At 39.3% G+C, this 27,073-nt stretch overlaps 3 protein-coding genes and 1 long non-coding RNA gene across 7 annotated transcripts in view; 2 read left to right on the top strand and 2 right to left on the bottom strand.

The window, feature by feature from the left end:
- The window catches only part of GSTCD (glutathione S-transferase C-terminal domain containing), a 59,206-nt gene extending 58,103 nt beyond the window's left edge, over positions 1-1,103 (bottom strand). For all 4 annotated transcript variants that reach the window (XR_008206775.1, XM_052682942.1, XM_052682943.1 and 1 more), the window contains exon 1: positions 1,054-1,103. The gene's annotated coding sequence lies outside the window, so the exon portion shown is untranslated. The remainder of the gene's footprint in view (positions 1-1,053) is intronic.
- INTS12 (integrator complex subunit 12) lies at positions 1,001-16,947 on the top strand. The gene is made up of 7 exons (XM_052682950.1): positions 1,001-1,243; positions 6,797-6,960; positions 8,819-8,971; positions 9,435-9,622; positions 12,975-13,134; positions 14,425-14,577; positions 16,002-16,947. The coding sequence occupies exons 1-7, from the start codon at positions 1,117-1,119 to the stop codon at positions 16,584-16,586; spliced, it is 1,530 nt and encodes a 509-aa protein (XP_052538910.1). The 5' UTR covers positions 1,001-1,116; the 3' UTR covers positions 16,587-16,947.
- A 5,732-nt stretch (positions 16,948-22,679) lies between these two features.
- The window catches only part of ARHGEF38 (Rho guanine nucleotide exchange factor 38), a 33,508-nt gene continuing 29,114 nt past the window's right edge, over positions 22,680-27,073 (bottom strand). The window contains exons 11-14 of the mRNA XM_052682941.1: positions 25,991-26,131; positions 24,659-24,866; positions 24,237-24,493; positions 22,680-23,427 (exon numbers count right to left, since the gene is read on the bottom strand). Coding sequence (XP_052538901.1) covers positions 23,242-23,427; positions 24,237-24,493; positions 24,659-24,866; positions 25,991-26,131 — 792 coding nt within the window. The 3' untranslated portion in view covers positions 22,680-23,241. The remainder of the gene's footprint in view (positions 23,428-24,236; positions 24,494-24,658; positions 24,867-25,990; positions 26,132-27,073) is intronic.
- The window catches only part of LOC128080577 (uncharacterized), a 37,219-nt gene continuing 36,203 nt past the window's right edge, over positions 26,058-27,073 (top strand). Inside the window, exons 1-2 of the long non-coding RNA XR_008206777.1 lie at positions 26,058-26,145; positions 26,823-26,945. This is a non-coding gene — a long non-coding RNA (uncharacterized LOC128080577). The remainder of the gene's footprint in view (positions 26,146-26,822; positions 26,946-27,073) is intronic.

The following is a 27,073-nucleotide window of genomic DNA, read 5'->3' as shown; positions in this document are numbered from 1 at the left end:
CCAACGGTATTCATATTAGTCTCTCACAGGACATCTATCTGGGACCTGTCTACAGATGACTTTCGTTCCCTTAAATTATTTCTTGGGAGAATATACTCAAGGCCTTTTTCTTTCACTTCAGAGAACTGTAGGCTCTCGCCCTGCCACATCCCACTTCTCTCCCACGTTTTGCTTTAGCGATTTCCTCCTGACAGCTTGTCTCCTTCTACGGAGATATTCAAGATCCATCTGGACACCAATCTGTGCAGTTTATTGTAGGGAACCTGCTTATCAGGGCGTTGGATTTGATGATCTTTTGACATCTCCTCCAACCCCCGCTGTTCTGTGATAATAAAATAAAGAATGGAACTAACAAAACCCTCGAGACATAACATTGTTCACCCTGGCATTTGTCCTTCTCTGATTAGCCTGCATTCTGTGAGATGGATTTCTATCTTATACTGGCCTTTTTAATAGTAGCCACGATTAAAAGCAGGGAAGGCAGAAACCAGCTGAACATAAATAATGAATATATCACAGGTTTTGCAACATAGCTTGAAGATAAATAACACGAATTTGCCTTCGGTGTTACAGTCAGCTTGGCTAACATCTTACTCATCATCTGAGATACGCTGCTCATCACAAGTCATTTAAAAAGACAGGTGCCCCCAGGAAATATTTAACTTTGCACGACGTTAATATTTATGCTCTAAGGGAGACAACTGCGGAAAGCTGAGCTATGTTTCCAGCCGGACGATCAACGCGTTGCGGGAGCTTAGGGCCAGCCATCCTTCAGCGTATCCCAAGAATTGTGCGTTCCCGCCACCAGCGCGGGTCTCCGCGCTCGAGCACGCGCTTCAGGAATGGGGCGACCGGCAAGAGGAAGAGCCCGTGCGGGGAAGCAGCAGCGAGGCGCCAACTCCCAAGGCCGCCGTGCCCGCGCGCGCTGCCTCGCGCTGCCTCGCGCACCTCCCGCCCCGCCCACCGCCGCGCGAGCCGATAAACGGCCCCCGGTCGCCGCCAGCGCTGATCTGCCGGGGTCCGCCTCTCCCTCAGCCGCTCCCCGCCGCTTACCCGGCCCCGCGCACGATACGTCCCGGTCGCTTCCGCCCCGGCTCCGCCTCTCACGGTGTGCCCATGCGCGTCCCGCCCAGCTCCGCCTCACTCGCGCAGCGCTCCGCCTTCCCGCCCGCGGAGCGAGCCGGAACGGCCGCTGGGTACCGGCTGAGGGCTGTGAGCGGCGGCGGCTGCCGTATCTCTTCAGGTGAGAGCGCGGCGGAAACTTCGGGGCTTTGCGGTGTCGTCCCCGGCCCTGCGGGCGGGCGTTGAGCTCCCCGTGGGCGCTTCTACGGCGAGGCTGGAAGCGGCCGTCCGTGCTCCCTGAGCGGGGCCGGCGGTAACGCGTGTGGCTGAGCTCGGTGAGCCCGCCCGGCCCCGCCCGGTGGGTGCCGGAGGGTGGCCCGGTGTGAGTAGATTTGAGGTGGTACTGCAGGAGGAGGGCTCAGTTAAACGGGCAGCTCGAGGTGGTACGCGGAGGAGGTAGGCGGTGTGTGTTTGTGGCGGCGGGCTGCAAAGGGGGGTATGTGAACGTTGCCCAGGCACGTGAAGGTCGTGGTAGCAAAATCAAAGGCGAGCTAGATTGAAAACGAGGAGGAAACGGCAGCGGGATGCTTCTGCTGGATTATCAGGAGCAGAATGCGCAAATTAAATGTGAAGCAGCTGCTGAGTGGGGCAAGTGCTATAATGTCAGTGAGCATGAGTAAGGGCTGATACTCTGTGTGTTGTGGTTTAACTCAGCAGCACCGCACAGCCACTGATGTGTTCCTCCTCTTCCCAGTGGGATGGGGATGAGAACCAGAAAAAAGTGGTTCTGTACACTTCCAACTCTGTGTGCCTCCTCACTGGCAGGACAGTGTAAGCAGCTGAGAAAACTGAAACACTGTGCATTGTACAGCACTACTCAGCAACAGATAGAGACATCAGTGTGTTATCGACATTGTTTTTCTCTTAAAACCAAAATATAGCATTGTATCAGGTACTGTGAAGGAAACCAACTGTTCCCATTGGATCTAAGACAATCTGTTTTGCCTCAGGGCTCATCAGTGAGGCCTCTGTTTCCGCAACAAGGATAAGTTGCAAAAGAGGACTGAAGCATGGGTGGGTTGCCTGATAATCCATGGGCCTGGATGACCTGTGTTCTGGTGGTATCATTGTGAAGCCACTTGCTTTTCTCTACGAGAAGTCATGAGGCTGAGAAAAATCACCAGGGACTAGAAAAAGGCAGATCATATGTCCCTTCTTAAAAAGGAGCAAGCAGGACGATCCAGGGAAGTGCAGGCTGGTCAGCTTCCCTCCTTCAATCCGTGGAAAGGTTATGAAGGAAGCCACTGCAGTATGGGGAGGAGCAGGTGTTGACTGGGGATAACCAGCTTGGGATCTACCAAGAATCAGTCATGCCTGGTCAACTGGACTGTTGTCTGTGGCAAAATAGCTAGCTCTGAAATTGGGGGGAGGAGTGGAGAATGTCATCTGAGGAGGGGTGTGCAGAGACCAAAAAAAAAGCCTTTCTGTACCTAAGAGGAGATTGATAAAATGGAGCCTGTATTTCCTTTTATGTGAAAGCACAATCTGAAACAGGGGAGGTGCCAATTTGAATTAAAGAAGTGAAAGGAGGCAGTGAGATCTGTCGTCTTATGTTTTGAAGGTCCAGCTGGATGGTGTCCTGGGAAAGCTTGTCTGAATTCATGGCTGACTTCTGCTTTGAGCAGGTCTCTTAGAAACGAAATGCTTGTGTATCGTGGTGTAATGCAGCAGGCATTAGATGCAGCACCATGCAGCCACTCACTTATTCTCTGCATGTTAGGTGAGGGAGAAAATCAGAAACGTGAAAGTGTGAGAACTGGTTGTTTGTGGTTAAGATGGCTTAGTAGGTAAAGCAAAATCTGCACGCGCAGACAGAACAAGAAATTCCTTTGCTGCTTCCCATTGGCAGACAGATGTTCAGTCACTTCCAGGAAAGCAGAAGTCATCACATATAGTGGTTTTTTGGGAAGACAAACATCATCTCTTGGAATGTCATTCCCTCTTCCTCCTCTTGTGTCCCAGTGTTTGTTTTTTTTTTGCTGAGCAGGATACCATATGGTATGTGCCAATCCTCTGCTTGGTCTGGGCCGGCAGTCCTGGTTCTGCCCCCTCACAGCTCCCTGTTTTCCTCCAACCCCTCCTGGCAGGACAGCATCAGGAGCTGAAATGTCCTCAGCTCTGTGCAGCGCTGCTCAGCAACAACTAAAGCACCAGTCTGTTATAAGTACTATTTTCATTTAAAAAAGAAAAATCAGTCTGTCAGCCTTTATGAAGAAAATTAACTATATCCCAGTCAAAACCATGGTTTTCTATGTTTCTTAGACAATATATTGTTTATGAGCAGTAGAAAGCAGCAAATATTACACAATAGTGTAATGTAGAAATGTTAGATTAGTAAGTTACTGTGATAGATTTGAATTATTGATTGGAAATAATGGTATAAAATATGCTGTAGGATAGGATATAAAGTTATGGATAACTGGTAACTATAATGGAAGATTTTACTCAAATCTTCTGAAATTCTTTGAATTTCACATAAAGATGTCCCATAAATAAGAACTGATGAATGCAATTGTTCTGATTAATGCAGTTGTCGGGACTGCTAAAGTGCTTGAGTTTTGAAATATCCTTCATGGGAGGTACTGTGAAATTGTTCTCATGAATCAAATCCTTTTTATGATACTAAAGTAAAATCTGAAAATGGAAGTTAAGCTTTTCCTGCTTTCCTTGATCTATTTCATCAAGACTTGTGTTAAATCTGAGAGTGATCTGGAAAAGGCGGTATTGGTAAATACACAAGATCTACCACTGCTACAGTTGTTACATTTAGTCAGGAAAGAAGAATTTTCTTCTTCCTGAGGAAAAGAAGATTCTAAAAGACAAAAAAAAATGAAGGATTAATTGGTTTTTTTTTTTTTTTTTATGGTGGTGAATTAAATAAGTTATTGATAAACATGGTTAGTGTGCTGAAAGCTATTCTGTGCTGCTGATCCGTGTTTCTGGGCTCTCAGTTGACTACTGCAGGTGTTGGAGATAGATGCAAAGGATATGTGGGTGAAAGTCCTCCTACTCAGTGATGGTGGAAAGGTATGACTGTAGCTGAATTTACAACAAATGGTTTTGATAATAACATTGCAATGTCATGTGTAGGTATGCGAAATACTAGCAGGCCACTCAATGGACAGTAAAGGCCTCTAATACCCTGGGAAGAGTAGCTGTTAAGTTGAAAGACTGTGCGTATAGTGCTCGGTTAATTTTGTGTAAGTTTTGGCAGAATAAAATAGTTTAGAAATGAGTGATTCAGAAAAAAACTCTTAGACACTGTGAGATGAACAGCCTATTAATTAACAGTTTTCTTCCTGTGGATATTTAAACTGTTCAGTGTAGACCATGCTGGGAAGTTACTTGATGATTCTCCATCATAGAAGGATTTCATATATAAATCACAGATGCATCAGAGAGCTTTGTTATCATCAGTGTGGTGTTCTCTGTCCATCATTAAAGGCTTGGGAAACAATGAAGAACTATCAGAGAGCTAACTGAAGTAGGGTGCTTGTAGGGCTGGACTGGTGACTTTATGCTCACTTGCAAGAGCGTGCGTGTGTATTCTTGACCCTGCTCTGCAACTTATCTGTGTTCTATCCACTTACGGCTTCAAGGAGAACCATTTCTATCGTGGATTCAAGGATTATATTACAGCTCTCTAATCTTGCAGCTGTGTAATTAAACCACTGCACAAAGTGTCATATACTTTTTTCTTGTATTTTTTTCTGCGTGATGTTTTATTTTCTATACGAAGTCCCTCTCTTCATGTAAGAAATTTCTTTTGGTTGCGGTAGCCTGTGACATTATTACAATTTACCTTTGAGAGGAGAAAGAACTGCCACAATTTCATGCGCAAATGAAAGACTGAGTATACAGAAAGCTTCTGAAAATGTCTGAATTAAACAATTACTTTCCAATAGTTGCCTTTAAAAAGCTAGAGCTCAAAATAATTAGGGAAGTGTTATCTTCCAGAAGAGGAAAAATGGATTTAGCGGGCTTACACTTGTTTTCTAAATTCTACAACTATGATGAATTGTTTGCTAAGGACTGTTGAAGCTATCAATTCCTTATGCACGCATGTATGTACTCTCTGAAGATGCCTCAGAAATGAACTTAAAAGGTTTGTTTCCTTGTATTTAAGAGGGAATTAAGAATTATTCCAAGTTCTTACAACTAGTGGCTTTGTTCCACTGTTTTTGTACAATGGAGGGTGTAGCATTCTTAACTTAAGGCTATGTTGCACTGAAACTTGGAAGCCAAATTCACAAAACACAGAAATGGTAACTTAACCACGGAGTTCAAGAGCAGCCAGAATTTTAAATGTAGACAAATGTATTTATATATAAAAAAAAACAAGTGGATACGTACTTTCCACACATTGAATTCCCTTTCTGTAAACATTAGGGAGAGTCTGAATTGTGTGGATGGGGCTCGCACTGTAGTAGTCTGCGTGATCAGTGGTGAGGCAGTTCCTGCTGTGGTGTACTTGGTAGGACAAGTTCTGCGGCCACTGGAAAATGATTTAACGAGTGGATTAAGGAATAGGGAATGAGCTCTTGAAGAGGTTTCTTAACTCTCTGCTGGTTCCATTGATGAAATCCCTATGAAGTCTACTGTATGTTGAACTCCTTGATGATATCAGTAGAGCGATTCTCTGGTGTCTCGTGAAAGCCCAGCATGAGATAAAGGTTCCTGGAGACTTTTAGGCAGGCATTGAGGGAGCGGACTTCTGCTGCTGGTGTATGGCCAGAGAGAGAGGTAAAAGTTCATTGCCTTGAATAACAAAAGAAATTCTTCAGACAAAACTTTGGAGGCTTCAGCCTAAAAAAAGCCTGTCTGGATAGTGCTTTTGAGCAGAATTGAAAACTTCTCTAGAACACTGTATAAGAAATAAAGTATCCTGATATCTTTCAAATGAGATTTGTTAATTATCCGTTCTTGAAAAAGAACAGGAAACTTCCCATGTTTGGCTTTTCTCAAATTTATTATTGTTAATAATTAGAGAGCAGAGTTTCTGATGCAACTTTTGTTAAAGAGGATAGCAATAAAGGCTCTGGAGTGCAGGTAACTACTGCTATGCAACTTCTTTTTTAATTCATTCTTTGCTTTTCCTCACTTCATTTCCATAGGCACTGTGGTATCTCTTAGAGCTCTGGATAGGTACTTGGTGAGAAAACAAGTGAACTTGGATAAACAACCATCCAGGTTGTAGATTTTTCTCACTGTTTCAACTCACTTTAAAAATCAACAATGTACTTTTATAAAAGAAAAAAACTGTGTACTTGCTGTGTTGAATCTCTGTATTGTATGTTGCATGGTGCTATTCTCAGAATTATCAAAAGTGAGTTTTATGGTCATATTTTTCTTTGCTCTTAAATGATCAAATGTGTTAAAAATCTTGTGCAAATCTAAATGAGGATTAGGGTAGTAGGTGCTCTTGTTGAAGTTTACACTTAATTGCATTTGTATTCCATATTGCCGGGTTATCAAGAATATGAAATTCTTGTTCCATTTCCATAAGAATGATGAGTTTAATTTCTGAACATCAGATGTCCAAAGAACAGAGTTGATGTCCCTTCAAATGTGAAGCCAAATTCAAGTTCTTCAGCTCTTTAAGTTTACGATCATCTTCTAATGATAATTAATTCACTTACTAAAGTTCTTCCTTTTTCTTTGTCTTCCTACAAAGACACCACTATGGCTGCTGCGGTGAACATGGAGCTTGATCCTATTTTTCTGAAAGCCCTGGGCTTCTTGCGTTCCAAGAGCAAGGATTCTGCGGAAAAGCTGAAAGCACTTCTTGATGAGTCTTTGGCCAGAGGAGCCGATTCAAGTTATCGTCCATCTCAGAAGGTATTACTATTAGACAACACAGGCCTTTTTCACATGCCTTTATGGCCCCAGCTACTCCTTGTTCATTTTTATAGCTGAAGATTTAGAAGAGAATTAGAAACTGGAAAAAATTATGAGTAATTATGAAATGTTCAATTTCACCATTTCCCTTTTTTTGCAAAATAGTGCATTCAGTTAAGTTAATGGGGAAAAAAAATCTTGATATATCCAAACGTGTGTAATATCTGTTCCTTACTATATTGCAAATGCGAGTTTTTTTTAATGGTAATTTTTGTATTTTATGTTGGTTTTAGCATTCTGCTTAGTAGCTATCACAGAAAGGGGAACCAAAATTACGCAGTTATAAACAAAGATAAAAAGCTCTTTAAAATGCAGATATTGTTGTGACCAGATTATTATTAAACAAAAAGCTAATTACTGAGGGAAGTAAGGGAACTGTTATATCGTGCCTAATTTGATGATTGAGCATCTGGTGAAGGGGTATGGCTGGCTCAGGAAGTATAGGTGCAAGCAGTTCAGGTCCACCCTTACCTGAACTCGTGTAAGAGCTAGCCTCCAATAGCAGAATGCCTCCTGGATGAGGACCACTTCTGAGAGGGAGTGTTCTGTAGGCAGAGACCCTATCACCAGTTAGGTGAATCAACTTTTTCCTACATGTAGTTATTGATACTCATAATGACACTTTGCCTGCTATTGCAAAGAACTTATCAGAAGCAATTTCATTGCTTTCAAGGACCAACAACTGATAAAACTGGATCTCTCTTCTCAATATGGTTGATGAAGTTGTAGAAAATGGGGGGGAGGGGAAGTATTCCAAATGATTTGAAATGTAAATGATTTGCAGGCAAAAATCATCGCTGTCCCATAGAAATACATAACTTTTCATTTGCTGGAAATAACTAACCACCTGCTAGACAGAATATTTGAATCTGAGATTAGCATATGGAAAAAAAAAAAAAAAACATGTGGGTACATCCTAGTATCACTGTTGCCGTATAGTTAATGAGGTAGTTTTCTCCCTTGATGTTGATAAATCAGCCAGGTATGTTCTAACGATGGTTTGTATTCACACACACTGACATTTTCCTTCTACAGGTACTTCTTAAAATATCAGAAAGACAGTATTACCTTGTGGCATACGTGATGCTTGTACTACACGGTCTAATTCTTCTCTATGCAAATCATTAATTCCTGAATCCTAAATTACAACTGTACCCCTCTGTAGTAACGCAGGTGTTATGACTTTCAGGAGCTTTCTGTCAGAGCTGAATATCACAGAGGCTTGGAAAGCTGACTGCAGTAGCAGCTCGGCTGATTGTCACTGTCTACATGCAACAGGAAATCAGGAAAGTTGGTAGGGCTAAAGTGAAGCTGAGAACTCATCCCACTATGCAGCAGAGAATTACTTATTACCAAGATGGAGGGATACCATTCTCATACACATTGCTGTGGTTGATCACTCATTTTTTTATTATACATTGCTGATGCTAATGCAACATTTACAAGAACTGTCAGTTTCTGTTGACATCTAAATTATTAAGCTGGTAAGTGAATATGAACTGAGATTGACTTGCCTCCATAAAGGAATGATATATTGATGTCCAGAGGCAGCACATGTCTACTTATATTTTTAGCATAAATCTTTTCCTCTGGAAGATTAGCATTAAGGGAGATTTTAATAACTGTAGTTTAAACAGTTATTTGTGAATGTATTATAAAAGGACTAAAGAAAGGTTTAGAAGAATGTATGTACATGTGAACAATGCTATGTAATGTTTTGTTTGCCTAATATGTGATCTAATTGCAAAACAGGAAGTAGATTGTAGGGTTTGACTTCAATTTTTGTTTCTGTTTTTAGGAAGTGGAGCAACCAAAAGTATGCGTTACCAAGCCTGTTTCTAATAAGCAAGATCCTAAGGCCTCTTCTAGTTTGCCTTCTGGTAACAACAATGGCAAGCCTACTGCATCAGAAAAGGTGAAAAAAGAAACAGAAAAGAGATCTGCTGATAAAGTGAGTCTAATTCTTGTTCTCTAGTGACATAACCTGGCTAACAAATTCGAAGTTGTTTTAGTGAAAGCTCTCGTCCTGTGTAGTCTGTGTAACTCTGTTCTTGCTAATAGTGCATAGCCTACAGTGTCTTAGCAACTCATGTTGTTGTTTAGGCAATCCAACAGAGGTCTAGTTAAAACTATTTTGTAAATACTTTAAATACACTGATGACACATTGATAAAATGTAGCAGCCTGAAATGTGGGTTTTTCCAAGGCTTTTTTGAGATTCTTGTAGTGAAGCACAAAAGGTGGACTTGAGTTTCTAACTTGTGAGTATTTTGGAGAAGATGTATCTGAGGAAAACATGCTGTGTATGCTTTATATACACCTTTTTATACTTCTATTTTAATTGTTTCAGTCATTTTCTCATTTTAGAAGATCCATCAACTTTCTGCTTTTTCACATTGTTTGTGTTTGCCATAGATGAAAGGGGATGCTGCTGAAGGAGCTGATGTGCCAAAGAAGCCCAGACTCGAGAAGCAAGAGGCTCGTTCCTCTCCTATTACCGTTCAGACAAGTAAAGATTTATCCATGCCTGATTTATCTAGCTTTGAGGAAACCAGTGCTGATGACTTTGCGATGGAAATGGGTTTGGCCTGTGTTGTTTGCAGGTAAGTGAAGTGTTTCATTGCAGTCGCATATTTGCTTTTGGTTGACTTTTGCCCATGTGGCGTTCAATTAATGCTACCTTGCAGGTTGTATTCTGGAGGTTGTATTACTTAAGCACGTGTGCAAAACTACTAATGCATGTAAGCATTCTTCACAAACAAGATTTTTTTTTAAATGGAGCCTTTAAAGAGTAAAAATGATTTTTCTTTAGAACAGAGCAAATGAGAATTAAAAAAATCAGACAAAATGAAAAGCCTAGCATAACAGATACTGTCTTTGAAATATTGGAAGGCAAGTTAAAATATTAATAGCTAATGTTAAGCAGCATTCTAAAAAGCAGTTGAGTACATTTTTTTTTAGTGGCATTAGCATGAGTTGTGCATGTGTTGCTCACTTTTTTCATAATCATTTGACGTTACTTTACGTGTGACCATGTTTTTTCAGTTCATTCTCTATATGTATCTTACGTCCTGCAGTCAAAACAGGTTTTTATTTTACATCAAGCGCTTCTAAAACTGGATCTTAGTAATATTTTGTAAATGATGTGTGTATCTAAGTGTGAAAGAATTAACAACGTACTTTTGAATATCCACTATGTGATCAGGCAACTTGAATAAGCATTGTGTTTCACAGGTGATTTATATTCCTGTAAGCTTCCCTTGTTGCCTACTTGCCTACCTCTGACAGGGGTGTCTTGTTATGTAACAGTGTGATCAGATGCACTAGCCTCTGGGGCAGCTCCCTGCTCAGGTTTTTCTGCAGATATGGGTTTCAGTCAACTCACTGAGTGTACTTATCCTCATGCATGGCTATGAGAACATAGGATCAAGTCAGGGAGGAAGATGGAGCTGGCATTTGCGGGACTGGCCAGACTCTTGGTAGAGCTATTGTATTCTAGCTCAGCTTAAGCCACGTGGGAAAGTGTGTTCTCAAGCTGTCCCTGGTACGTGGAGGAATTCACATTTCACAGCTAATTATACTGTTAACCAGTTGTAGAATGACGAGATTTCCTGTCATATTGTTCCCATGTGTTAGCTCAAATGTTTGACTTGGTTACAGATGCTGAAAAATGAAGAACAGTTCAAATACCTGAAGTAATAAATAAATCTTACCTTTCTTTCTGCAATACTGATTGTAAAATAGCTCTTATTAAAGTGATGCTGGACAGAGGAAAAAGTATATAGAGAGGGAACTCATTAGAGAGGATGGTAGCAATCTCCAAAGACTTAGTATTTGTTTTTATTGTACATGAACACTGCTGGACCTGATGTCTTCTGATTCTGTTTCCAACTTAATCTGGATGGATTGTTTTTCAGAACACTTATGCTTCAGGCTTTCTAAATTCAGCGTAGTTGTTAGGACTGTGTTCCACTATTTACTGCTCAGCTGTCAACATAAGGTCCCTTCCTGTGGCTGGACATTTTGAGTTGAAATACTAACACTTCAGAACATATGAAATACAGAAGTATGCAGTGCTTTTGTAAAGTAACGTGGGTATGAATACCATTTGGAAGCTGACAGCTATTAATATTTATATGCAGACAGTTGTGAATGAAAACACCATGTCCAGTTGCAGAGTATGTGAGGTTCTTCTTTTCATAGTTCAATGGTTTATATTGCTGAAGAAAAGTTGACAACTGTGTTATCAACTTGTGTACAGTGAGTTCACAAATGCAAAAAGATACATTTGTAGATTAACTATTCCTTTTTTTATAGATGTAGAAACTAAAGAGGTGGAATGTTTCGTCAAGATTTGCTAAGTGTGAGATGTACCTGCACAATCATCAGGGATATTGGAAGTTGATGTCTGTGGGTTGTTTAACTTAGATCCTGTTCTGCTATATCAAACTAGGCACAAAGAAAATACTGGAATAACCTCACCCTTTTCAGTACTTCTAGATCTTAGAAAACAGTGATTCAACAGATACAGGGATCCTCGGTCATGTGAAGAAGAAACATTACTTGCAATTTGCAGCTGATAGTGAACCTTGCGGGTGGGGAAAAAAAAAATAAAGCCCATTTTTTTGAAATAGTGACCATATGGTTTTTTTTAGGAATACTTGTTTTCTGAAATTAAAAGATCAGTAAGTTTGCTTTTTATTTATCGAATTGTTTAAAAATAAGACTGGTTTAACTTGATTCTGAGGATGAAGAGTTGAGGTTTTTTTTTAATTAGTTTGCAATTGTCTTCAGAACTTTTGAAATAGAGTGAATCTCCTTGCTTGAGACATGGGGTTAAAGCATCACTGCTTCGTTTTTACCCAGTTTATTTAGGAATCATAAACAAAATGGCTCTTGAAATTTCCTGCATCTCTAATGGGGTGGTGGACTTTCAGAAACGTTTTGTCTTTTGTTTTTTCTGGTAGCCCATTTGAAAAAGAAATACTCCTTAGAAAGTGTTCTAATGTCTGTATAGACAAGACTTTCAGACTTTTTTCTTGTTATAGAGAAACAAGGTATTAACTTTCTGTACCCATCTACAAATAGGGTTTCTATGGTTACCTGAGTACCTGCTCCTTGGGCTTATGAGCAAAAGCAGCTTAGCAATTAAATAGCATGATTCTTCATCTGAAAGAAGAAATCATTAGAAATCTGATATTTGGCTAATTTAGACATTCGCAGTCATGTGTACATCAGTAATTTGTCATTTATGCAGCATGATTACTTTTGCCAGAGACCCACAGCAGAATTAAGTCTTCATCACCAGCTTTGTACTTGCTTCAAGGCAGAGCTGCAAGTTAATCCTCTGTGTTCTATTTTTTCAAGATTCTGGTATTATCTTCAATTCCAAGTGTCTGTTTGTAGGGACCAAAAGGATAGCTAATAAAACATCAGTAAAGTAGTATGGAGTTGGGATGGTGATGCTTATAAATTCTTCAGAAGAAAGCACTCTTTCATACCAGTCAATGCAAAATTATTTGTTCTTGAATTGTAGTGCTCTACAGCTTACAGCAAAATTATCCAAATGTGGGCTATAGGCCTTTAGATATTACTGTAATGAGAAAATCATAACAAGTAAACAGTGGTAAAATCTCTAGGTTAACAAGACAGATGAGACTTAAGTTTCTAACATAAAAATCAAACAGAAGAGCAGGAAGTGTCATGTATGCATGTCTGATAATACTGAAGTTTTTTTAATGTTGGTTCTCCCATGAAAATCTAATAATTTCTGAAATGTTAGGAAGAACTTGGACAGGAAGAAAAATCAGTGTAGCTCATCTGCTACAGGTAGAAAATATTCACAAAAGCAAAAATATTTTTAGCTTTTATTTTAAGCTGTGCAAAATTTACAGCAGTTGGATAATCCTTGAAGTGCTTTTCCCAATAATCTGTTCTTAACTATTTGCTCTGCAGGCAAATGACAGTTATTTCTGGGAATCAGCTTGTAGAGTGTCAGGAGTGCCATAATCTCTACCACCAGGACTGCCATAAACCTCAGGTGACAGACAAGGAAGTGAATGATCCTCGACTTGTATGGTACTGTGCCCGCTGTACCAGACAGATGAAGAGAATGGTAGGAGTCAGTTTTTTGTCTAGTTTGAGCACTATTGAAATGGAGCAGGTTATTTCTTTTGTGTGAGAGTATTCTTTAGGTTGCAGAAATCTCTGAAAGAGTGTTGGAAAGCCACTTTTCTCAGCTATGCTTCACTTGCTGCAACTGTGTTTTTTTTAATGTAGTATCAAGGAGTATTTGGGTATGATCTTAAACTTTAATTAAAAACAAAATGTGAGTGAAGAAGTGTGAAACAGGACTCTTTCTCACTTGGTAAGTAAATGCTTTTAAAGCTTTTTTTATTTTAGGTGATACTGATTACTTTTTTAGTGCGTATTTACCGAATATCCCTTCAGTTTTGATTTTCTTCATAGGTGTAGATGTGAATGATTGTTTTTGCAACAAGAGAGCAAAAATTTTCGTTCAAATCATAAGTGCTGAAAGAGCACATCCCAAGAAAAAAAAAACCCTTCATTTTGATTTGTCTGCAGGATAACTTCTTGACTAAGCAGGGTAATTATTTCTGATCCCACACAGATCTCTCTCATCTCATCATGAGAAACAAAGTGAGGAAAGCGTCTTTGTTCACATATCTCTACTTCTGATTTTCTTTTCAATGAAGCCCCTTTATACAGCAAAAATATGCTCTGTTTTGGAGCTGTTCTGTGCTAACTTAGCAAGTGGTTATCTATTGAAATGTCTCTGCTAATGAACAAGAAAAAGTCAGTGTAAGATCCTTTCCTAGAAGTTAATACTCACTGAAGTACATGGTTATTCGGGTGATCATCAGAACATTGAACCCAGCAGAGTGTTTGCTTGAGGTCAGTTAATGCAATGGATAGCCTGTACAGTGACTCAGACTTTCCCTTCAGTGACCCCATTTCTAACTTTTTATGTTTTGGTGTGAATTCTACCTTTTATTTTACTGCAACTTTTTAGCAGACTTGTACAGTCTACTTCCCGATAGCACTGGATCATATCCACGTTTTCCTCAAATTCACCTGTCTTTGCATTCTTTCTGTGATGGCCCAGTGCCTTTCTATTTCCTGAGTTTCAGCGTTGCCTCTCTCTGTGCTGAAATAGAAAGTTCTATTCAATATGGCTTTTTGGCTGGACTCCTTATCACCAGTGCCATATTTGACATGGCCTCCACAACTGCAGCTTATTACTACTTTTTTCTCAGATTCTTATCAGCTTCAAATTGTAAAGGCTAGACTTCAATATGATAATGCTCATGCTTTCTTAAAACAGTATTGGAGAAGCTCTAACTAGTTTTTTGTTTTTTGTTTTTTTTTTTTTACTACCACTCAGGCTCAAAAGACACAAAAACCACCTCAAAAACCAGCTCCAGCTGTGGTTTCAGTTGAACCAGCTGTGAAGGATCCATTGATCAAGAAATCTGAAATTAAATTGAAGCCTGAGACCCAAACAACTTTTCTAGCATTCAAGAGAACAGAAGTGAAGGTAACATACTATAAATTTTCCAGTTTACATTTAGTAAATGTAAACAATTAGTTTACATTTCAATGTATATTTCTCTATTTTTTTAGCCGCATTTTCTCATAAGCACAATAAATGCAAGTAGTCTGCTGTACTATTTATACTGAGTGGTAATATAGCATAGTGGTTTTTGCATTAGCATCGTAAGAGTGGGGGGGAAACACTTCTATTCAGTAGTAAGTCCCTGAAGCATTCAGCTCTTGACTGTATTTTCATGTTAGAAAGGACAGAACAGTATTTACTCTGAGAATTTTTCTTAATAGTATTCTATACAAGCAGGATTTTATACAGGTCCTCAGAACACTCTAAAATATAATATTTATTCTCTGCGGCCAAGTAACATACATATATTTTGGTAGTTAGGCTTCTCCTCATGGCAGTAGGGAAATCCAGCTGATCCTGTAGGGTCTAATTTAGAAACATGAAGCAACATATATCAGCTTCCTACTTATTTAATAAATGTTGGTTTTTAATACATTGTGAGTTGGTTAGGATGGTAAACCAGAAGCGGCATAATAAACGACATCTAACAGTGATGCTTACTGAAGCAACTCGCCTGTAACATAGAATGAAAGCAATCATTCATGTTCTCAGAGGTAAATTTGTTGTGCTGCTTAGATGGAAACTGTTGTGAATGACACGATGGCTTTTGCTCAAGCACTTGCACTTCTGAATAACTTTTCACCTTGGCCATAAACTGGTACTATTCTGGTTTTAATAAGTCAACATTTGTATTATCCCCAGCTGAAAACGGGTTTGGTTGAGGTTTGGGAACTGATGTGTACTGTGCTTTGCATTCAAGGGAAGCTTTGTCTGCAGAACACTTGTCTTTTGCTCTGCCTGAATGGAAAGACTAGAGGAAAGAAGTCCAATGGCTTTCTTTAAAACTGTGTCTGTGGGTATAGGCTGCTAAGAACCAAGATGGGAAGAGGAAAGTTTTGATGCTTATACTTTAAAGAGAAGAATGCAATACTTAGTTACTATGGAGCTGTTATTTTATCTGTTATCTTGTCAAAAAGTGACACCACTTAATGGCAAGCAATAAAAGATACTGGCTTGCCTCCCTTGTTTATACTTCACAAGTCTGCATTGGAGTTATTTGGGTAAAACCGATGTTTAGAATTTATGGGGGGATCTCAGTGCTATATAATGGCCTGTATAGGAAAAAAAGGTATTGGTTTTATTTGGCTGGGAAATTTAAAGTTATCTGTGCCTGCATCCTTTTCCCGTTACTGCTTTTTTTTTCTTTAACTATAATGACCAGCGATGAAATGTTGTCCACTGTGTGTTTCTGGATAAAGAACTAAAACAGAGGCTCAATCTCATCCTGCTGTGATGCATTAATACAAATAAATGCTGCTATAATAAGAATGATTTATTTATTTTAGCCCTCAGCAGCAGTTTCGGGGAACTCAGCCAGTACAAGTGTTTCCTCTTCAGCAACCACCAGTGGCCTTACAGGATGGGCTGCTTTTGCAGCCAGAAACTCCTCTGCCAATCCATCAACTGCCAAACTGGGATCAACAGCACAGAGCACCGGTGGGAAACCTGCAGCAGCTTCAAATAACCAGAAACCCGTAGGTCTGTCGGGGTTGGCAGCTTCCAAAACAGGACTAGGGTCAAAAATAGCTTCTGCTAACAATAGCACAAGCCCTGTTCAGCTGAAACCACCTCCACCTCTGACACTGGGGAAAACCACTCTTAGTCGTTCGGTAAGTAGCGACAATGTTAGCAAAGTGGGTCTTCCTAGTCCCAGCAGCACCGCGCCAAGCACCAGCAGTCAGGTGAGCAGTGGGAATGGCAACAGTGGGACTGCAGGTAACAGCGGGGGCAACACAAGCAAAACCACAGCAGATGCTGGTAATCAGTCAGCTTCTCTGAAAGGCCCAACTTCTCAGGAATCTCAGCTCAATGCAATGAAGAGGCTACAAATGGTCAAGAAGAAGGCTGCTCAAAAGAAACTCAAGAAGTAGTACAGCTACTTGCTGATCTTGCTGGCTGTGATCTGCAAAACAGCAGCATTTATCTTTTAATTAAAGAAAATTCCCAAGTTACTGGACTGAACCGGTAATTAGGGAAGTCCCAAATCTGTGCTATACAGGAGGTAAAACTTAGGTAATCCTAGTATTCCTTCTGACTATAAATCTGAAAACTCAATATGTTTGAGAAATATTCACTATTATATGCTGTTGGTTTTTAGCTCAAAGCAACAGAATGTGAAATTGTAAGCATTGGGGAATTTTGGTGTATTTAAGAGAACAATTTGTGGACACAAATTGAAATTAAGCTGTCATCCTTCAGCATTGTGAATAAACGTATTATTAATCTGGGAAATCACTGCCACTTTCTTTCATCCAGGTTTCTGATTCTTAAAATGCTTCAGCTTTTACGAGTTGTTTGTGTTGGGCAGTTAATGGAGTTCTCTGCAGGTTGCACAGGTCATGTGAGAATTTTAAGTGGCCTAATTTGGTTTTCTGCACTAAGAAGTTTTTGTCATTTTCTAGTTCTCTGAGGGAAAAGAGTAAAAATGACCCCTAGCCTGTGAAGAGTGGAAGAGAGCCAAAACGGTGTTTTCAGTCTGTAAAGAACCTTAGAATTGTCCTGTTGTAATTTGAATGGATAATTGTTCACCACATACTTTAATTGAATGTGCAATCAACTGTGTTGTTTTGATGTGGAAAGAAAACTAGAAGAACATGAAGGGAATTATATTAGGGGTCAGGGTGTTGGCTCCCTCTCAGGTGCACCTGAAACAAAAAGTTTTGATCACCTAGATACTCCATGCTATGAAATTTAGAAGTATTGCATGCTAGTCAACCTATTTTGGAAAATGAGGTTTAGTCTCTTTAACTGTTTTTCCCAACTCACAGACTTTTTTTTCCTTTCTGTTAGTTCATTTGTGTATTTGCAAGTATGTAAAATAGCAATAGGAGCTATGTTGTGTTGAAGTACATTAAAAATGTTTCTAATAGCGTAGACTTGAAAATACAGAAGATGATTTGAGATCTGAATGTATTCCTTTAGTGAAAATGAGCATTCATATTTTGCTTTCTTAAAGAATAAGGAAAAAAACTTAAGCTCTGAATAGGAAAACTTTGTTATACTGAGTGTTCCACATACTTTTCATGGGAACTGCTGTATCTGTTCTATTTTGTGTTGTTATTGTCTCTTAAGAACTGGAGAAGGATTTTGAGTCTTGTTGTCTATGATCAGCCTGCAGTGATCCCCTCTCCATTCTGTTGAGGGTAGCATCTCTAAACATGAAAATGTCTCAGAGTTTAGGAGGTACATGAAAACCACAGCCTTTTATGTGTTTGAAACGTGGGATGAGCAAATCTGATACAAGCAGCTACTTTCCTCACTTCTTTTCCACTCTCTGTTGTTCAGGTTTAAGCTAAGTGTTTTGTTTTTGAATATCTGAATAGCTTCATTTATTCAGCATTGCCTTAGCTATTCTGAGAATTTCTTTTCTGCTTCAATTAACATTTCTTGTGCGGTAAAAAAGGAAGAACTTTGTCTTTGTAGTGCATGCTTCTTCCAGGGCAATTTAAAAGTAAGTGACAGTACTAGGAGGGAGAATACAGAATCTTTATTACCCATTTATTAGCTAATTGTTCTCACTCGCCAGCACAAAGGCTTTTAATGTTGGTGTAGTAGGAAAAGATACTGCAATTAAAAGGCGTATTTTCTTAAATATTATTCTGAAGAATGTTGCTCATGTTATGAAGTAGAGCATTCAGCTAGATTTCCTTTAATGGCTGGAGTGCTACTATGTAAAGTATAAACTATAATTATAGGACTTGCTCCCACAGGAAGATTCTAGATGTAAGTTGCCTGTGTCTTGTGTCCAAATAAACAACTTCGTTTGTGAGAGTTCAGAAGCTTATGTATGAACACTGTTTCATTTTAGGTACTACATACAGGCTGAACAAAGTGAGAAAAATTGGTCTTTATTTCTTTTAACTGAGGTAGCTAGCAGAATTTAATATAACCCTTGAGATCTAAAAACATGCAATACCCTCTGTGCATCCCTGTCTTCTTTCTAGTAAGGCCAAGTCTAGCTGAAGTTGTACTAACAGATCAGTATTGATAGTGGAATTACCTGGTCACTGCCTGAAACAATGGCTGAGCACCAGGTGAGAAAGTGTGGCTAACTCAGGGAGCACAGATGAAAGCAATGCACCTGAGTGACTGAAAGGGTTGGAGCCTGGATCCACCCCTCCTCATCTTCATTTAAGGGTTTGTAGCACAAACCCTTGCACTCCTCTTGGGCCACTGGAAGGAGGTGAGCTATTGCTCCATAGTGCCTGTATCCCTATTAGAAGGCACTGTCATCAACTTCTTTTGCCCTACATTTAGCAAAACTTGCATTGGATCTGCAATTAATATAAATTTTCTGTTGTAACTTTTCCAGCTTCTGAAATGAAATGTTAAGTCTCCTTCTGTTGGTATAAAAATGTCAGTTAGGATTGTGATTCTCTGAAGTATTATATCAATAAGGATTTGTAACATAGACCTGGACTCTTAAATCAACAGTCTAGCTTGAATACATAAAATAGGCACTGCTGGAAGCCGCAGTATATTGAAGGGAACAGTTGCTTTCTGCTTTGAAGTTAGTATGGAATTAACTGTATTATCAGGAAAGGAATCTGTTCTTTGGCATTGTTCAACTGAATTTACACTTGGTGTCGAAGAAACTCATCATATGTTATCAAGGTACTTAGCAAGTTTTAATATGTGAATAGAGAAGTTAAGATGTATACTAAAAAGGCAGTGTATTATTTGATGCAACTGACCATTTCTTCTGCTCTGGTAGTTTTGCAGTGATGCTTTTTATAGCTGACAACAAGAAGCAGATCTTGGGTAGCTCTTGCATAGCTCTTAGCTTCTGGAATAGGTCTTTTTTTGTATAATTTAAAAAAAGACAACAGCCTTAGAAAAATATTTTTATTATTACAATAATTTAAGAAAATTAATTTCACCATTTCTGAACAAAGATGACTGTAGAAGGAGTTATAGTCACACAAGCATTGTGACTGTTTTCTTTTACAGCTCTAGTTCAGAGGTGGCATTTCTGCAATCTAGCTTAAAATGACAGCAAAGGTATATTTTAGCATTTGAAGGGCATAATTACTCAGAAGGAAGAATTCTTCAATGTGTTTTTGTTTCAAAAAGGTAAATCCTCATTTAAGGATTAAGAGGGAAGACAGCACAGTTGTCAAAGGTCGAATGAGAGGCACTGTGTTGTTTGCTGGCTTGGATGTCTGCAGGGTTGCAGGTGACCAATGTCAATACTTAAAAATACATCTGTGAGGGGAGGAACACTTCAGTTTGAACAGACCCAGTCCTAGTAGTACATGCTTACTGTCATGATGGTTCAAGTAACTAAAATGCATGTTTGAGTACATGCAGGATTAAACTGCAGCCTTTTCCTCCTTCAGTCAAAATAATTAGTTTTATCACTAATTAGAACAAGAAAATTCTTAGAATACTGTAACCTTCTTTTACATTACTGAATCAGCTGTGAAAACATTACGTAGCTTTTAAGAATGTCTGGAGTCCTAACCTGGCTCAGAACTGTAGTGCTGAAAGTTGGACTCTTAACAAAAATGCGTCTGAGCAAGTCTGATTTGAATTGTTGTAAATCTTATTGGGTGAAGGCTTTAATTCAAAGAGCATCTCTTGGTTTTTATTTGTTTTAAGCAAGCAAAAAGATTGTGAGACACCTGTAATACCAAATTTTAGTATACGAGACTTGGAATTTCTGAGGTGGTTAAATAAGCTAATCCACTGGAACACCTGTTTATATTTAGTGAATCCCAAGATACTGTAAAGATTTTAAATATATATAATGAAGTCACATAAACTAGCCTGCAGTATAACATTTTAAAGAGTGCTAACCATCAAGTGGGATTTCATAGCTTATTAGAATCCTCCTAGAAGTTCTGAAATCCCGCATATTTAAAGAAACATTGTCGCTGTTACTTCATCTTTCTTGTTACTTCAGGATCCCTACTGAACACTTGGGAAAGCAGTGTTTGAACTTGCTTAGAGACACCTTCACAGAGCCTGATTTTTCATGGAGAATGTACATAACACTCAAAATCAGAGCCTTCCGTATGACTCAAGCAGAGTTCTGAGAACTAATACTACAGAAATCTTTTTTTTCTGACTCTTGCCCTTACTTAATTTCCCTATCTGAAATATAAAACACTCCCTGACTTAATGCAGTCATGGAAGCACTTAAAAACAATTCAGTCACTTCTAAAACTCTTTCAGCTACTGTGAAGTATAGAACATCTCCAAATAAAATACTCTGAAATGTAAGACATGCTGAAAAGCTTCTTGTGCATATCTTCCCCATAATCTTAAAGTTTAAGTGCCAGAGCAATGCAGTCTCAGTAGGGTGAAATTGATAGTAATCCATACGATTCATTCATCCAAGGTCATGCACCCCTCCCCTTCATCCCCCTCCTTCACTTTATTTTCTTAATTTACTTAAATGTGAAGTTTTCTTTTTTGGGGAAAAAAAAAAAGCTTCATCCATGGATGAATGATTTTTTTATTTTTTTTGCTTGCTATGAAACAGCAAGATGAAAGTGCAAGTTAAGCAACCTTGTACAACCTTCTTACTGGTCTTGGGATTGCAATAGTTTAGAATTTCATATCCTAATTTCTGGATGTCCATCTCAGTGAAGTCTACAAGTTTCTCTATCGTATAACTTTAATCTGGCACAAATTTCAGGATCTCAGCTCTGTGAGATACACAGCTCCACTGTGTATCTATTAGATCTTCTGAGCAAAAATCAAAATTATCTTTTCAGCAAAATGAAATGCAAATATGGAGCTCCAAAGAAAATGAAAGTAGATCCATTTGTGCAGCAAAAACTATTGCTTGCATCAGCTATTGTAACTCTCTCATCCTTTCTTTGCAGACTGGCTATTTCTTGCTATGCTGTAGGCTTTGGATTGTTTTACATTCGTATCCTGTGCTTCAGGAAGTAGAAACTGACACAACAGCTTTAGAACAATTTCTGTATATGCTCACCTTTGATCAACAACACCCTCCTGCCCCCCCCATTTTATTGGTCAGTCAGTTAAAAACAATTATGAAGCTGTACTGAAAATATCTACAAGGAGTTTCTTTCACTGTTTCAGGCTCAGACTCTTAGGTTGTTGATCTGTTTTCTTTTTTGCAGTACTTAATGTAAGAAGGTCCTCGCTCATTGCTAGAGGACCAAGGCATTTCTGTCCTGTAATAAATTTTTATAAATGCACAGTTATCAATGGTAGTAGTAAAGATGTATTGTTAGACTGCCCACCAGCCTAAGCTCAGTAAGGGTCACTGCAGTCAGGGAAACTCAAGAAGTACTGCTTGAAAAACACATCTTTCCTTGGGATTTTTTAGTTTTCCATGCTCACTGAGGGTATGATGTAAACTATTTTATCTTCTTAAAATAACCCTGACTGCTGTTAAGATACTTCAGCCAGATATAGGGCTTTTAATTCCAAGTTTTGCAAACAGCAGATCAGCTCATCAGTATTTTCTTCACTGTTCAATGTTAAGATGCTTTCAGTATGAGAATGATTTATTTTTTTCTTTTTGGGAAGATAAATGTTGATACATCTTAAATCTTAGTGTATTCCCTTGATAGTATGATCTCTGTGTCTGACCTAAAGAATCAGATAGGCAGTAAATATTCTTGGAATGGCACTGCTTGACCCTTTTTCCAAATCTTAATGAATTTCCTAAATCTAGTGACACAAATTGTTTCACTACATGGATCTTACACTAAAAAGCAGCTAGTGTATAGAAAAGTCATTTTAAACCTGAGGCAGATTCGTCTTGCTGCAGACTGTTTCTTACCTTACAAAGTAGCTATGAAATTTATTTTCTTGAAGATAACCTTTATTTCATGTTACTTGTTTCTTCTTTCCTTTTTTTCCTCATTCCATTTCTACATGTAACTAAACATGCTTTCATTTCTGAGTTCAGCTGCTGATACCAACTGCATCAGTATGGTTTAAACTGAAATGCTTCTTAAAAAAAAAAAAATAAAGGAAGCCTTTTTCTTTTCCCACTCTATTCACCACTGAGAAAAAGATTCTTTACAAAAGTGGCTGGAGATAAAAATAGATAACCCAAAAGCTTGAGTTTGGAGATGTGGTTGTGTTCATCAAGGTAGAGATTTAAGAACAATTCAGTCTGAGCTGCAAAATCCCTGAAGGCTGAATTTGTCTTTTTTCAAGGCTGGCTGCCTTCATCTTGAATATTATTTGTGGAATATTGGGGGGGGGACGGGGGACATCACTTTCTACTGTGAAGTGTATTTGTAGGTTGAATTTGGATGTAGGACATTTTGATAGAAGTGAAAATTATGGGGTAATAGGGAAAAGCAAGCCCTTTGGGGTGGTAAGCAGAATTGGTCTTCCTGTTAAATGCTTCTTCCCTGAGGTCTTGACAAGGTGATGGCTTTTGGAAACCAGAGGTCCTCAGTATCATGTGTGTGCTGCATCAGGTGCCGTGGCTTCTGTCAGTCACTTGTGAGTTTGCCTTGCTTTCCGCAAACCATTGTAGATTATCATTGTCTGCTTTGTAGAAACTGGCTGAACGGACCTTTTAGGTTCCTAAGCATATGTCATCTTTCCGAGAAAATTAGATGGTACATATCCTTTCTGACCTTTGGCTTCTGCTAGCCACCATTCTTTATTGCCACTCAGGTCAGAAAACCGAAGTATCCTAACCTTCTGATACTCCTGAAGACTGAGTTCTTGATCACTTCTTGCTTGAAATGCATAAACAGCATAGAAGGTCTGAAAAAGGAAAGCCACAAAATGCAAAATCTGAATTCAGAAATGTAGCCACGTCTTAGCTGGCCATTGCATGTTAGTACAAGTTCTGTATGTACAATGTGTCTAATAACATGTATGTATATGGTCTGTAATTGCTTGTAACTGCATGGTCTGTAATTGCTTACAGTATACGAAGAACAGGGCCAAAGTAATAAGTAAAACTGAAGGGTCTTAGGAATTCTATGTAGGAAGGAACAAAATAAGCTCATCAAGAGAGCACTGTGCTGAAGTTTTCAGCTCAGATCGTGCAGCCTTGCATTGGCTGGAGAATTTACAAGGTTTCAAAGGAGAGAAAGACCTCGTCTAAATCTCTTACTCTTAAATATGGCAGCTGTTAGGATGGATCTCTCAAACCATCTTCTCAGCTGCCAGAGATCCTATCTGCAGTGATCTGGTCTGAAGATGGTAAAAATTTCAGACACCTCTGTGCCTTGCTGATCATCTTTGCTACAGCTGTCTTGTTAAAGGTAAGTGGAAAAATCCCCAAGCAGCTCAAATGAGAACTGTGAGACATTGTACATGTAGTGGTGTAATGCAAAGGTGTGTTTTCTGTGAGACAAGATTGAGATTTGCAGTTGAACTGATTATCTTTTACTGCTTTGTAGCTATTTAAAAAAGCCAAAGGACAGAGGATAGCAAATTCCCCATGTCATTCTGACAGATTAGTACAAGAATTTTCCAGTGCAAAAGGAACTATTTAAATTACAGCCATTACAACGGTGGATTTGAGATGAGAAAAATAAGAAGGGCTCAGCAGGTATCCTACTTACATGCTGATCATCCACATCCTGAGAATCTCCAGCCTCTGTGCTATTAGTTGTGGGATTTTTACAGGGGTGAAGAGATGAGTTGCTGTCACTCTTCTTGTGCCCTGAACTTGAGCTGCTGTCAGAGGATGGCCGTGAAGAGACAAAGAGGCTGATGTTATCAAAATCATCATCACACAAGTTGCTCTCTGCTATGTCCTTCTGTGCTTTGGCTGGATTGAAAGGCTTCAGGAAGGAGGAATACACATATCCCTTGAGGACTGGATATCACAGTAAAAAGACAGAATATTTAAAAAAAAAAAAAAAAAAAAAAGCTGTTAAACCATTTTATGCAGCTGTCAGTACAACATAAGCAGACAGATGGGGCCAGAATGAGAAGAAATCAATAGGAGGCTGTTATTGAGATGTTTGTGCAGAGAACTTACTTCCTGTGTCAACAAGCCATCTGCTAGTACTTTGGAAAGGATCCTTTTGCTCCACAACAGCCACCACTTCTCCTTCATGCAGATCAATATCAAATTCCTGCGTGGCATTGCACTTGCGCTTAGCTTGATACAGCACTTCTGCGCTGTACGTAGACAGCAGCTTGGACCTGTGGTCTTCTGTTTGACGTGGGGATTCGAGCTGAAAAGACTATAATAATTGTTCAGTAGGAATAATGTCGAGGCTGCTTGTTGAGCAGCACAGATGCACAAAAGGAACCAGCGTCCATTCTGCATGTGGCAACTGACTACGCTTCTACATCCAGATAAAGGAGTTACACAGCTGTATGTAACCAAATGCCCTTTGCACGTGCAGAAGGGGTCTGTCCAACTGCTGTGCTGATAGCTGACCAATAACAGGCAGATCTTGAAAGATATATAGGAGTATAACTAATTAAGTACTTAGCCAGTACTCTGTTCTCACAAGCCTGTGTTCTGTATGTGAACTGTCACTGCTTTAACTGTTTTTACAGAACTGTGATCTTTGAATTGCTCTGTGAAGTTGCAAAAAGTGTAATCAAAAATTATCAGAGGTGTTCTAAGGTTATGTAGCAACTTGCACAGCAAAGCACTGGAGCAGAAAATGAGTAGAAACAGAATAGTCTGCTTTTTGTACAAAATTCCCATGCTGTACATGGCAAGGTGCTATGAACTGCTGGAAGCGTGTTTGGTTAGAGGGCCAAAAGAGAGGGGCTGTACGTCCCTGTGACTTTAACACACTGTGATAGAAAGAGCACATGTTCCTGCCTCTCTGATGCAAAAATGAATCCTGCAGTTTCCTTGGCTTCTACTGAAATCTGACTTTGTGTGGTAGGGTTAAGTAGACCCTTTGAATGCTCTGTAAATGTCTGATAAGATTAGGAACTACAGACATGTGGATTCCTTAGTGGACTTTATGAATCTTCTGTTCTGGGGTATGTGTGTTAATTTGTGTATACATACAAATACACATAGAAAAGCCGGATAAGAAGTTCTGAATAAAAGATGTGCTGCAAGAGTTCTTAACAAGAGAAGCAATCCAATTTTACATATACAGCCGTAACGTGCACAAAGATCTAAGGATAATCAGAGGTGATCTCAAGTGGATTTCCAAGATAACACGAGTGTGAAGAGTCTTAAAAAGTTACCGGCCAATGGAACAGCTTCATTCACATAACACAATTCAGATTCCCAGTGAAGGGACAAAAGCCAGATCTCTGAATGATATAAACATGGATTTGTTTCAGAAGTGATCAGAAAAGGATTCTTTAAAGGACTCAGATGTACGATACTCACTGGAGAGGGGACAGGTTTCTTTTTTTCCAAGCTCAATTTTCTTTCAATGAAGGTTGCACTGCTGTTTTCTTTTACAAAATTCAGCTTGTGAACCTCCTCCATTAACTGATACTGCACTTCACAGATGCTTGAGGAAGACAGCTGCAAACATAAAGGTAGGTTAGATCTCATGAACAAAATGGTAACGAGATTTGAGACAGCATATTTGGCTTAATGGGCTCAACACTAGGCGTCAGAAATCTGACAAGGTACGGCTGTTTCCTGCAGAGCCTATAGTGTGCTAGGCACAAGACAAAAGAAAGATCTGTTTAAGAAAAGTAACTAATGATTGCTGTTAGATTTACAAGGCATACTGATTTAAGTTGAATCATTAAAAAAATTCTAAACAGCAACAAAAATGTAAATGAGCAGCTTTGCATTTATGGTACTGAGCCACCTGCTTTCAGATGCAAATGTACATCAGAGTGGCCCATGTGCTGCAAGACTTAACCCACAGCTGTGTTTCTGTGAAACTGTGCTGATGTGTTAAAGACACATGGATAAGCTGGCACTCTGTCTGAGGCACTGGGTGAGTGCTTTTGGTATGTGCCTAACTCCAAGTATGTTTGCTGATGTAAACAGGAAAAAAAAAAAGGGGGGGAGGGGGGGGATGGAATAATTAATTTTTTGGGAAAAGCATCATAGAAAACAGTGCTTGACGCTTGACAGAGCATATTCCAAAATACTTAATGGTCAAATTATAGGGATCAGATTTCTTCATGCAGAAAAGCCTTTATATTCTGTTTGAACAGTGCAGCTCTGTTTTGATCCTGATCTTTTCTCAATTTTTCAGCCCTTTCCGGCCTCTAAAGTCAGCTCTTGGTGGAAAGGGATATTCCAGAAGGGCCTCACTGCAACATATTTCTTATGCAGAATTTTGTCCAAACACAGTTGCCTAAACATGCCTCTGGTTCAGGTGAGTGGATTTGGAGGTATTGTCATAGCTCTGTTTCTCAGGTTGCGAGTCCTCCAGCGGAGTGAAACTTTGTGTAATTTTCACACAAATTAATAATACTTCCATAATCTTGAGGTAATGCTTACAGT

The sequence above is a fragment of the Tympanuchus pallidicinctus genome, unplaced genomic scaffold, assembly GCF_026119805.1.
Source record: "Tympanuchus pallidicinctus isolate F22 unplaced genomic scaffold, pur_lepc_1.0 scaffold2, whole genome shotgun sequence".
Taxonomy (NCBI): Eukaryota; Metazoa; Chordata; class Aves; order Galliformes; family Phasianidae; genus Tympanuchus; species Tympanuchus pallidicinctus.
The sequence above is the reverse complement of the archived record's forward strand: the minus strand, read 5'-3'. Positions and strand labels throughout refer to the sequence as shown.

Bases quoted from the DNA above. Each gene is read 5' to 3' on its own strand.
- INTS12 (XM_052682950.1), top strand. From the start codon at position 1,117: ATGCGCGTCCCGCCCAGCTCCGCCTCACTCGCGCAGCGCTCCGCCTTC. The intron at 6,961-8,818 runs GTATTACTATTA...TTCTGTTTTTAG, and splicing joins GTTATCGTCCATCTCAGAAG to GAAGTGGAGCAACCAAAAGT. The intron at 14,578-16,001 runs GTAACATACTAT...TATTTATTTTAG, and splicing joins TCAAGAGAACAGAAGTGAAG to CCCTCAGCAGCAGTTTCGGG.